This window comes from Heteronotia binoei, chromosome 15, assembly GCF_032191835.1.
Source record: "Heteronotia binoei isolate CCM8104 ecotype False Entrance Well chromosome 15, APGP_CSIRO_Hbin_v1, whole genome shotgun sequence".
In the NCBI taxonomy this organism is placed as follows: domain Eukaryota; kingdom Metazoa; phylum Chordata; class Lepidosauria; order Squamata; family Gekkonidae; genus Heteronotia; species Heteronotia binoei.
The window spans coordinates 988,793-1,001,030 of NC_083237.1; the positions used below are offsets into that span (position 1 = coordinate 988,793).

The 12,238-nt window shown below is 61.1% G+C and overlaps 1 protein-coding gene across 1 annotated transcript; it reads right to left on the reverse strand.

Moving 5' to 3' along the window:
- Nucleotides 1-3,479: 3,479 nt before the first annotated feature.
- LOC132583961 (insulin receptor substrate 1-like) lies at nucleotides 3,480-10,535 on the reverse strand. The gene is made up of 2 exons (XM_060255719.1): nucleotides 10,211-10,535; nucleotides 3,480-5,111 (listed from the first exon to the last, which is right to left on the reverse strand). The coding sequence occupies exons 1-2, from the start codon at nucleotides 10,533-10,535 to the stop codon at nucleotides 3,493-3,495; spliced, it is 1,944 nt and encodes a 647-aa protein (XP_060111702.1). The 3' UTR covers nucleotides 3,480-3,492.
- Nucleotides 10,536-12,238: the final 1,703 nt, after the last annotated feature.

Genomic DNA, 12,238 nt, shown 5'->3' on the forward strand with positions numbered 1-12,238 from the left:
CTGAATCTCAGAGTGGCTCACAATCTCCTTTCCCTTCCTCCCCCACAACAGACGCCATGTGGGGTGAGTGGGGCTCTCACAGCAGCTGCCCTTTCAAGGACAGAGTCTCACAATCTCCTTTATCTCCCTCCCCCACAACAGACACCCTGTGAGGTGGGTGGGGCTGAGAGGGCTCTCACAGCAGCTGCCCTTTCAAGGACAACTCCTGAGAAAGCTATGGCTGACCCAAGGCCCTTCCAGCAGCTGCAAGTGGAGGAGTGGGGAAAAACACGGTTCTCCCAGATAAGAGTCCGCACACTTAACCACACCAAACTGGCTTTCATATATATATATTCCACCCTCCACTCTGAATCTCAGAGCAGCTTACAATCTCCTTTATTTTTCTCCCCCACAACAGACACCCTGTGAGGTAGGTGGGGCTGAGAGAGCTGTGTCTTGGCACGCGGTTGGCGCAGCGCTGGGTCAGGAGGTGAGGGTGCCGCCTTTTAGACCAAGCAGGGAAGGGGGGTATTTATTAAAACACTGCCATCTCGCCTTTCCTTAAAAGTAAGTTAAATTCATCCCCAGCTAAAACCCAAAGTAGAAGAGCAACCTTTGAGACCAGCTGGAGCTTCCAGGGGAGTCCCAGACTGGACACCCCTTCTCTCCACTCTGCTCAGCCTCTTTCCAGCCATAAATGTCTAACTCAATCGCTAGGCCAAGGGTGGCCAATGGTAGCTCTCCAGATGTTTTTTGCCTACAACTCCCATCACCCCCAGCCCTTGGCCATGCTGACTGGGGCTGATAGGAGTTGTAGGCAAAAAACATCTGGAGAGCTACTGTTGGCTACCCCTGATCTAGGGAAACACCCCCCCCAACTGCCAGCCTCACACTGAATTCCTTAGCCCAATAAAGACCAGAGCCTCAGCAGCTGCTGTGTGGCCAGATCCCAACTGGTGAGGAGGGGGGGGGGAGCCAGAGGGGGGCTCGGGACCACCTCCCCTGCCCAGAATGCATGGATGAAACATCCTCTCCAGAGCCCCTCTGAGAACACAAAAATTGCCACCCCCACCCATCACAACGACCCACAGCAAGCAAAAGCATAAGGCGGAGGGAGCTGCAGGTATTTATCAGCCCTCTCCTGGGGGTCAGGCTGTGGGGGGGGGGCTGGGACTGACCCAAGCCCCCCCCCCCCCTCCACAGCCCGCTCCCTGCCAGCAATTGGGACTCCTGTTGGGCCTTCTGAGGGAGAAACATGAGGCAGGAAGAGCCGAACTTCAAAATGCCTTTATTGCCCAAGCCCAGGAACCCACACTTCAGCTTCAGGTTCCAAAGAGAGGAAGGGAAATGTTTGGGTGCGCGGGGGTGTGTGTGTTTACAATCAACCTGTGCACGTCAGAGAGACCAGGCAACTTGCTAAAGTAAAGGGGGGAAAAGGAGGGAGAACCTGGCTTGTGTGTGGGGAAGGGGGAGAACACACCAGTCTTGGAGGAGAAGATACAGGCACTTCAGCCGTGGGGGCGGGGGGGGGGGGCATGGCCAAACAGAGGCCAGCTTGTGAACAAGACCACCAGCTCATTGTAGGGGGCAAAGAGCCAACACTCTTCTTTGAGGCCAGAGCGGCAAGGCCTGAACCTGGGGGGGGGCGCCTCAGGCTCACCCCCTTCCCCCCAGCTGGCAGCCAAGGCACAAGGGAGAGCACATCTTTGGTGTGTGGGGAGAGAGAGACCCCAGCAGAGCCCAGGAAGGACTTCTCCCCCCCCCCCAAAAAAAAGAAGGCACATGGCCCGGAGCCACAGGGAGAGAAGGAAGAAGGGAGGAGAGCCACGTCCCTCTGGAGCAACTGAGCAGCTGCTGAGGCCGGGGCTCCGATGGGGGGGGGGGACATCACGACTCTGGAATGAAAGAGAGGAGAAAAAGGATCAGAGTTTGTTCAGGGGGTGGGGGGGAGGCTGTTTTCAAAGGATGCTTCTCAATCATGCCCAAGAGAGTTCATTAATAGTGGACTGTGCCCAGACCTTCTCCCCCCCCCCCCCTTCCTGGAACGCAATTCATGCCTGGAGGTGAAACAGACAGGGAGGGAGGGACAGCCTGCCCTCCCCCACAGTTATGAAGCCCTCATGCACCCCCCCAATCTAAAAAAATGGAAGCAGGGAGAATCAAAGTCAGCCAAAGTGGGGCCAGAAAAGACGACACCCGGTGAGGGGGGAAAGTCTGCCACCTGCTCAGGTGCTCTTCCACATTTCTCTCACCCGAGTCCTCCAAGGTGGGACAGTCCCCTCCCCCCATTTCATGCTCACGACAACCCTGTGAAGAAGACCAAGAACACGCAGGGAGTTCTACAGTGACAGGCACCTGAAGCCACCTACCTGGGTTCACCCACTGGCCCACCTGAACTCAGAGCCAGCAAGGCCCCTTCCCCAGCAAGATTTCAGAGCGGGCATTCTTCGCCCGCTGCCAGAAACCCCCCCAAATTCTGCAGCGCCTTCCACTCCACCTCCTGTGACCAAGGCCCTCTTTCCACAAAGGCCGGCCCAGAAGGGCTCAAAAGCTGCCTCCATTTGTAAATTTCTGAGCAGCTCAACAGAGCCAGAGGGCAGCCCAGCTCCGAGAGGCCTGGAAATGACAGCTTGGGAGCTGGGAACCGGCCAGAGCTAGCTAAGAGCGGAAGCCGTCTGGCCACCAGGACCAGCCCACCAGCTCCCCCACAATGCAGCAAGCCTAGAGAGGGAGGGCAGGGCAAGCAATGTGGGGGGGGGAGGAATCTTGCTCCCGATGCGGTGGGGTCTGGCAACTGCACCAAGAGGCAATGAAGCCCCCCCCCCCCAGAGATATAAAGCATTTCCTGGGTGCACGAGGAGGAAGGAGGTTGAAAGGGGACTGATGGAGGGGGCCACCCGCAGGCCAGATCAGGCTCTGCCAACTAGAAAAGGGCAGCAAGAAGACAGCCCTTTGAGGGAGCCAGAGAGATCTGGGAGGGGTTTCTTCATTGTGCACAAAGACCCCCCCCAGGGCCAGAGCAGACAGGACTGCATAGAAGTTTCTACAACCTTGGGGGGGGGGGCTAAGGTATGCACTACTTTCAAAATGTTGAGGGCCTAAACTCCCCCCCCCCCAAGAGACATGCAGGCCCAGTCAGACTGGGAGGGGGGAGGCCAAGCTTCCGGGGGCATTTCGGGTCACTGTAGCAACCCTAGCCAGCAATGGCAGAGGGCACTTGGGGTCCCACATCTGAACCAGAGAGCTGAGTCTGGGGTCTTGATTACCTAACAACAGCCACAGAGCAGCTTATGCGGCTCCCCTTCGAACCTCTGCTCAGTCTTCACCGCCCTAGAGGCAGCCATCCCCCCCACTAGCCCACCTCGCAAGGCTGTTGTGGAACTTAGGACAGGAAGACAGCCATTTCCTCTGCCATAAAACAAGCTGCCCCCATCTTCTCCCGGCCCAGAGCGCCCTCCCCCCCGGCCACGGGGTGCCAGCCCCCTCCCTCACCTGCTGGCCCCCACGCAGCTCTCACGGGCGGTGGAAGTCGATGCTGGCGTACGTGTGGCGGGCCCCGCCCTGGCTGGGGGCAGCAGCAGCACACAGGGTGGGGCCCCCCTCTGCGTGGGCCTCCTTCACCAGGTCGAGGTCAATATAATTCAGCCCCAGCTCAGTCTGGGCCTCATGCGGCTGCCCTCCGCTCCACTCCGCCTCGGAGTCCTGGTGCTGCCTTCCTTGAGCCTCTGCTTGCACAGGGCAGGTCACTGGCACCGTCGCACCATCGCCAGCAGGCCCCACCCCCTCGCTGGCCTCCGCCGACACAGCTTGGCGTTCCAGGTGGGCGCAGCCGGGGGCTCTGGGGTCGTATTCAATGCTGACGTACTCCCCAGAGCTGTGGGGTGCTGCCAGTGTGCCTCTTCCCCCCACAAGCAGCTTCAGAGGGGGCCGGGCCAAAGTGCCCGCCAGTTCTTCCAGGCTGTCCGAGCTGGCGGAAGAGGAGCTGGAGAGGCGTCCCGGGTGGAAGGGGAAGGAGAAGGGCCTCTGCCCATGCCTGTAGGAGCGGGGCAGGGAGTAGAAGGGCGGGGCCAGCAGGGGGCTGTACTCCGGAGGGGTGCTGGAGGCGGAGCGGCTGAAGGGAGACATGTTCATGTAGTCGCCCTGGCCAGGCCCGTCTGGAGAGGAGCTCCCGCTGGGGGACATCAGCATATAGCCCCCGCTCTCCTGGGGAGGGGAGATGCTGCCTGGGGTCATGGGGAGGTAGGCTTGGCCCTCGGTCACGCCAGGCAGCATGGCCATGTAGCCGGGCTCAGCGCTGCGGTTGAGTCCTTCAGGGTAACTGGCCGAGGCAGCTACCGGCTTGAGGGTCAGCTTCCAGGGGGGCAGGCTGTCTTTCTCCAGGGCCAGGGGGGGCAGCGAGGCCCTCTTGTTGGGCCCCCACTTGGCCAAGCCGGGCCCGTCCGGCCGAGCCAGCTTGCCCATGGAAATGTAGTCTGCCACCAGGTCGCTCAGCTGGTCTGGAGTGTGGGGTGGGTGCGAATCCCCCGGGCTCGATCCCCCCTCATCCGAGGAGACGGCGCTGTAGTCGCTCAAGGAGCCTGGCTTCTGCGGCCTCGCCCCCTTTTGCCTCGGGGGGACGGGGCTCCGGCTCAAGGCGAGCATCCCCTCCGGGGGGCGAGGTCTCCAGGGGAAAGCCGCCTGGCCTGGCGGGGGGGCCCCGGGGGGCTGCTGGTGGCGAGAGGGCACGGAGATGGGGGTGGAGGCCGGGCTCTTGCCGGGGAGGCGGCACTCCTCGCTGAGGGCCTTCATGGCCTCCAGGATGGTCTCGTGCATGCTCTGCGCCACCACCAGGTCGTCCACTTGCATCCAGAGCTCTCCAGGGCCCGTCACCGCCGAGCGGCCCACCTCCATGAAGAAGAAATTCTCCGAGTGGCCGCAGCGCCGGACGTTGAGCAGCTGCAAGACCACGGCGGCCACGGCCGTGTTCAGCTTCACAAAGCTGATGGTCTTGTCCGTCAGGCAGAGGAGGTAGGTGCCGGCCAGTTGCCTGGTGTGGCCCAGACCTCGGGGCCGGAGGCTCACCTGCCAGACCTCCTTGAAGGTCGGGCCGGAGAGCGTGGCGGAGTCTCCCTCTCCCTCCAGGGGGGCGTTTCCTGCAAGAGAAGAGAACAGGAGCGGCGCTGAGCAGGAGCAGGCCAAGAAGGGGCTCAGGGGGAGAGCTGCTCGGCTCACAGAAAGCTCCAAGTTCAATCCCCGGCAACAGCAGCAGCTCCAGTTAAGGACCAGGGCTCAGGTGATGGGCGGAACTAGACTGGGACCGAGTGCCCTCTAAGCTGAGTTAGCATATGGACATCTGAAGCTGCCTTCTACTGAATCAGACCTTCCTGGGCCCCTCAAAGTCCCACTCAGCCACCGTCCCTCCCCTCATATGAACATATGAGGCTGCCTTATACTGAATCAGCCCTGGGCCCATCAAAGTCAGTATTGTCTACTCAGACTGGCAGCGGCTCTCCAGGGTCTCAAGCTGAGGTTTTTCACACTTATTTGCCTGGACCCTTTTTAGTTGGAGATGCTGGGGATTGAACCTGGGGCCTTCTGCTTACCAAGCAGATGCTCCACCACTGAGCCACAGCCCCTCCCCTACATATGAAGCTGCGTTCTACTGAACCAGACCCTCCCTGGGTCCCTCAAAGTCAGTCTTGTCTACTCAGACTGGCAGCAGCTCTCCAGGGTCTCCAGCTGAGGTTTTTCACACCTATTTGCCTGGACCCTATTTAGTTGGAGACGCCGGGGACTGAACCTGGGACATTCTGCTTACCAAGCAGATGCTCTACCACTCAGCCACCGTTCCTCCCCTATGAGCAAGCTCACAGATTTTTAGCTTCCAGCTCACACATTTTTGTCTTAGCTCAGAAAGGATTGACCCCAGAGCACAATAATTTATGCTCACAACTTTAATGCCAGGAGTTCACAAAGAAGGATTTTTGCTCACCAGAGTCTGCAACTTAGAGGGAACGTTGGCTGGGACCGTGGAGAGCGCTGCCAGCCTGAGTAGACGAGACTGACTCTGATGGACCGGGGGGTGGGGGGGCAGCCTGCTTTGGCAGAAGGCAGCTTCACAGGCTCATGTGCTGGGACTCCAGAGAAGGAGTCCCCCTCTCTCCCTGGGCCAGCTTCTTCGACTCCAAGCACACGGCCATCGTGCCAGTCTGGGCTAGGGGGAGCCGAGGGGAGACAGCAATCCGGAGAGGGGGGCATCCAGCTTCAGGGGCGACAGAAGGGCCTGTAAAACCCCAAAGCTGCTTCCTGCTGCCTCTTGGGTAGAGGAGTGGTTCATATCAAAGACTCCTCACCCGCATGCAGGGGAGGGGGCTGCTCTTCCTCTTTCGGCAGGCTGCTGGGTGATGGAGGAGCCTGGGACCCCCAGCCTGCCCCAAGAGCAAGAGGAGAGGGTCCAGCCAGCACCTCTGAGGCGGTGCCTTGCAGCCCTTCTGACAGGTCTCAGCACTGTGCATCCTCCAGGAGGTGCCTTCGCTGATGATAAAAAGGTAAAGGTCGTCCCCCGTGCAAGCACCAGTCGTTTCCGACTCTGGGGTGACGCTGCTTTCCTGACGTTTTCACAGCGCTTTTTGATGGAATGGCTTGCCATTGCCTTCCCCAGCCATCTACACTTTGCCCAGCAAGCTGGGTACTTATTTTACCGACCTCAGAAGGACGGAAGGCTGAGTCAACCTTGAGCTGGCTACCTGAACCCAGCTTCCGCTGGGATCGAACTCAGGTTGTGAGCAGAGAGCTCAGACTGCAGTACTGCAGCTTTACCACTCTGCGCCACAAGACGGCTTCACTGATAAGACCCCTCCCCCAAACCCCAGATGCCCTAGGCAAAATGCACCTGCTTCTGGGGAGGGGGGTGAAGCCATCTTCAGCCCCTCCAGCTCCTGAGGTTCTGGCTGCTTCTTGGCTCCTCCTGCCAGTGGGGGAAGCAGCCGTGGAAGGGGAAGGATCTGGGGCAACTAACGGTGGTGGTGGGGAGGTTATGCCTGGGGGGGCTGGAAAGCAGACAAACAAACAGGTCCCCAAAGAGCTGGGTACTCTGGCAACCCGTGCCTGTCATCCTGGAAAGATGCAAGCAGTTGCCATGGAGACGACTGGGATGGGATGACTTTCGTGGAGGTGAACACCAGGTCTCCAGACAGAGCAAATGTTTAAGCTAAATAGTTCTGGGAACCAGGAGAGGTAAACAACTCCCAGGCAGGAATGGCCCCTGGAATCTGGCTGGTGCCCCCCCTCCCGCCTCTGCCAGTCACATGCATGGGCCACAAAGCGCCCCCCCCCAACTTCACTCCCACCTGCCTGGAGAACTGCTGGCTGCTAAGCAAACCTGCTCTTTCTAGCCCCCTCTGCCGCCCAGCCCCCGCTCCACACCGGGAATAGGACCCAGGGAAAAGTACACCATGTACCAGGCAGCGCATACCAGCTGTGCACACACCCCGAGTGTTGCAAGTCAGATCACTGGGGAAAGAGAGTCAACAATTGGCATGGGGGGGATGGGTACTGGAAGGAGCTACATTGAATGGGGCGGGGCGGGGGGAGAGAACCAGGGCAGCTCAGGGCCCAGGAATGAACGGAGACAAAAATCAGGGGCTCTGCTCAGGGGTTGACCCCCCCCGCCCCCCTAGAGCAGAGTTCGGCTGGAGGCTCCTTTCAGCAAGCCACCAAGTTATGGCCTAATTGCATGGTCTGGTGTGGAAGCCACTCTGCCCTCTGCCCTGCAGCAATGCCCAGGGGAACCCACGCCCATTGGCCGCCCCCCTCCAGGCACAGCACTTCCAACTAACCCAGAAGCCTGGGAACAAACCTCCACGCCCCAACTGACAATCACTTCAAGCACTCCAGGACAGAGGCTGCCCTAACAGCTGCTCCTCCCCAGAAACAGCTGCAATCTTCCCTGGAGAACGAGTAAAAAAAGAATCTTTTGCATGCCAGGTCATTGGGGATTGGGGGGGGGGGAGGCAGCCTGGAGATTCAGTCCAGTCTCTCCTGCAGTCTGGGCCTGCCCCCTCTCTGCCCAAGGTGCAGCACAGAACCTCCAGGCCATAGAGGGCTCCCCACCCCCACAGCCCCCTGCCAAGAGGGGGGGAAGACAGGCAAGGAAACCCTTTGCTGAAAGCCTTTGGCTTTTTATAACTTTTTATGTCCTCCCTGTTAGGTCTTGTATTTCTGCCATAAACCACCTTCAGGTCCATGAAGGGGAAAGGGCAGCTCATGAATGTTTCAGTCAATCAATCAATCAAATGGCAGGAAGCCCCCAACTTCACCCTTCCTTTGGGCAAACAAGCTGCCCATTTTTACCCCGGGGGAGACGGAGAGCTCTGCTCAGCCAGGAGGCTGGAAGGAAGGAGCCCTTTGCTTCACGAAGCATTTCCAGGGCAACCAAAGACTCCAAAGGTGAAGAGAAAAAGCAGCCCCCAGCAGTTGCATTAGGAGGAAGGCCTGCTCTGCAGGGAGGCTGTTCGTGGATCACTGCCACGCCCGCTGCAGACACCCAAGACCCAGCAGGGTTCACACCAACCTCCAGTTGGAGAATCTGAACTCAGTGGGGCCCAAGAGCCGGCTGGGGGTCACCAAGAGGATCCAGTGCCCACAGAGGAAAGGGGCACCTAGAGGAGGGCACTGAAGCCGGGGCGGAGATGGGTGACAGGGCGTGGGCCTTGAGAAACAGGTGTGTGTGGGGGGGGGGGGAGAATGAGGGGCAGGTCAGGAAGACAGGTTGCAACCCACAGAGTTACCCTGAGCCACCCGGATCTTTCCTCATGCGCATGAGCTGGCTCCACCACACAAATCCCACACTGGAGGTTTGTGATACACCCGTTGCCGTGGCCCGTCTATTCAGACTGGTTGGCTGTGTTGCACTTTGTTTCCCTCACTTTTCCTTTTGTGAAAAAGGCTCCTTTAATCCCGTATCCTAATATGCAAGCAGAATCCGATTGAAAGAAGCCGTCTGGGTCTGTTCAACGACCTATTGGGAAAGGCCTGATTTGCCAACACAAGAGCCAGAAAGATCCCAGGCACCCAAAAAAGGGTACTGAAACCAAAAGTGTTCCAAGTTGGGTATCCTGAATTTGGGTTATCCCACCTCAGTCAGCCTACAGGTGGAGCAAGAAATGATGATGATGATGATATTGGATTTATATCCCGCCCTCCACTCCGAAGAGTCTGAGCGGCTCACAATCTCCTTTCCCTTCCTCCCCCACAACAGACACCCTGTGAGGTAGATGAAGATATTGGATTTATATCCCGCCCTCCACTCCGAAGAGTCTCAGAGCGGCTCACAATCTCCTTTCCCTTCCTCCACCCACAACAGACACCCTGTGAGGTAGATGAAGATATTGGATTTATATCCCGCCCACCACTCCGAAGAGTCTCAGAGCGGCTCACAATCTCCTTTCCCTTCCTCCCCCACAACAGACACCCTGTGAGGTAGATGAAGATATTGGATTTATATCCCGCCCACCACTCCGAAGAGTCTCAGAGCGGCTCACAATCTCCTTTATCTTCCCCCCCCACAACAGACACCCTGTGAGATGGGTGGGGCTGAGAGAGCTCTCACAGCAGCTGCCCTTTCAAGGACAACCTCTGCCAGGGCTATGGCTGACCCAAGGCCATGCTAGCAGGTGCAAGGGGAGGAGTGGGGAATCAAACCCAATTCTCCCAGATAAGAGTCCGCACACTTAACCACTACACCAAACTGGCTCTCCACACCAAACTGGGTCTCCAGTTTGGGGGGGGGGGGGGAAGGCAGAGGCCAAGAAGTCCAGCAAACTCTCTTCTGCTGCTCCCACTGAAGCTCCCAGGGCAAAGAAATCATCTGTACCTCAAAGCAATGATAAGCAGAGAGGCCTGGCCTGCAACTCCAGCCCCCAGGCTGTGTGGGGCTTAGAAAGTCAACACCAGCACTCTGAATTGAGCCTGGCAACAAATGGAGAGCCAGAGCAGAGGGAACCCACCTGCAGTCCTTACGGCCTCCAAGACCCACTGCAAGCCACACCCTGGCCCTGCCATTCTGTGCCCACCACTTGGGCAGCAGTCTTCGAGGGCAGCCCCACATGCAAGTGCGCTGCAGCAGTCTAGTCTCCCCGTGACGAGAGCAGGCCCTGCAGCGCTGCTGCCCAGGGCCTGGCAAGACCCACTCAAGGCAGGCAGTCCGGGGGCTAAGAGTTCGGTAAGCCCCCCGCCCCGCCGCGCCACTCACCCTCGCGGTGCAGCTCCACCAGGGCGGCGAACCAGGCCTGCTGCTGCTCGGCGTCCTCGGCGGCCACGCCGAAGGTGCCGTCGGGGCCGCAGAGGACGAGGAGGTGCCTGTGGCGGGCGTCGGCCCTCTTGCTGATGCTCAGCGCGGCGGCCAGCGGGAAGGCGCGCTTGGGGCGCGAGCTGGGCGCGCGGAACTTCTTCTCGCTCTCGTAGTACTCCAGGCGAGCCGGGCCGCTGCGCAGCACGAAGTAGCGCCGCCGCTGGGACTTCTGCTTCCGCAGGTAGCCGCACAGGCGCACGTCCGAGGGGGGCCCCGCGCCTTCCATCGCCCCCGCGGGCACAAGGCCGCCCTCAGCGCCCCATCGCCGGGCGGGGGCAGCTTTTGCCAGGCCGGCCCGTCCTCCGGCTGCCGCCTCCTCCTCTTGCCACCTGGCCGGGGGGCGGGCGGGAGAGGGCGCAGCGGCTGCACCCCAGGGGGGCTCTCCTCCCCCCGCGCCCGGGAAGGCTGGCGAGGCCGGCTCTGCAGAGGCTGCCGGGCCCCGGGGGAGGGAGGGAGGGAGAGGCTCGCGGGGCCTGCTGCAGCCGGGCCCCTCTCCTCTCCTCTCCTCTCCTCCGGCTGCTTGGCTGGCCTCGCGGGGAGGCGCCGCCAGAGCCCTTTGCTCCCTGCCCGGGCAGCTGCTGCGGGGCTGCGGCGACTGGCCCACCGCGAGAGGCGCACAGGCCACACGTGTCCGGCGAGCGGCTCCCTCTCTCCACGTGTCAAGAGCAAGAGCGAGCCCAGGCCGGCCGCGCGCCCCTCTCCTCTCCACGCCTCGCCTCTCGCGGGCGGCTGCTGCAGCGGGCGCCCCCTCCTCCCCCCCCCCCCCGGGCCGGGCGCAGGCAGCCGAGCCAGCAGACAGGCCCGCCCTGCACTCGCCGCCGCCGGTATTTATAGGGCCCTGCAGCCGCCGCCGCCGCCCCGCCGAGGCCCTAGCGCCTGACCGCGCGCGCGGGTGACACGTGTCGGCCCGCCTCGTCCCCAGACGGGAGCCGCCTCCGGCAGGGCGCGAGGCCAAGGGCAGGCGGGGCGTTGCCAACCCCCCGGAGAGGCCGGGAGGGAGGGCGCCTCGAATTCCACCCCCCCCCCGCTCTCCAGGCCGCAGAGACCCCCTGGACGGAGGGAGGGCGCCCTGCGGCGGAGGTCCTTCCCCTCCCCGCCCTTGGCGCCGCCTTCCAACCCCAGCAACCTCGCTAAACAAGCCGGTGGGGAGGGAGGGATAAAGGCCTGGCCATTTATTGGGGGGGGGGGGGCTCATGAGATGCGCTTGACCGCCCAGGTGCCAAACGCTTCAAGTGCCCATTCCTGCCCATCCAGCCTTTATTAAGGGGAATGGGACTTTTTCTCAAGGTCAGTTGGCACCCTGGTCTTCCTCCGTTCCGTTTCAGCCGGCGTGACTGCGGCGTGTGAACACGTGGCGGGGGCGCAACGACGAAACTGGGACATCGACCATGCCCCGGCCCTCCCCACCGCCGCGGGTTCCTTTCCTCTCTATCTAACCACCCCCCGACTCCCCTGGACGTGGTGGGTTTCCCCGCCGCCCCAGTGCGGCAGAAAAGAGCCCAGAGTTTTGGAGAGTCGCTGCCGGCAGCCGCCACGTCTTCAGGCCCAGATCCCTCCTTCTGGGGACTGCAGTGACTCCCCGAAGCTCCTCCCTCCTTGCTGTAAAAAGAGAGCACGTGTGGATGCTCCTGAAAGGTTTGCGGCAGGGGAATTAACCCGGGTGGAGTGGACGGATAGAAAGCAGATCCTCCCCTGCACCGCAGAGGCTTCTTCGTGGCGGCCCCGCCAAGTCTCCCGCCCCAGCAGCCTTGGCCGCTCTGCAGGGCACAGGAGCAGAGGAGGGACAGGCCCTAGAGAGGGGCTGCCTGCCTCCCTGCCCAGAGCGGCCCGGGAAGGGCTTCTTCGAGGCCCGCAGGTGACGTGGGAGCGGGGGCGTTTGCACAGGCCGCGCCCCTGCCTGGGACGGGCTTGGGAGGATGCGCGAAACAC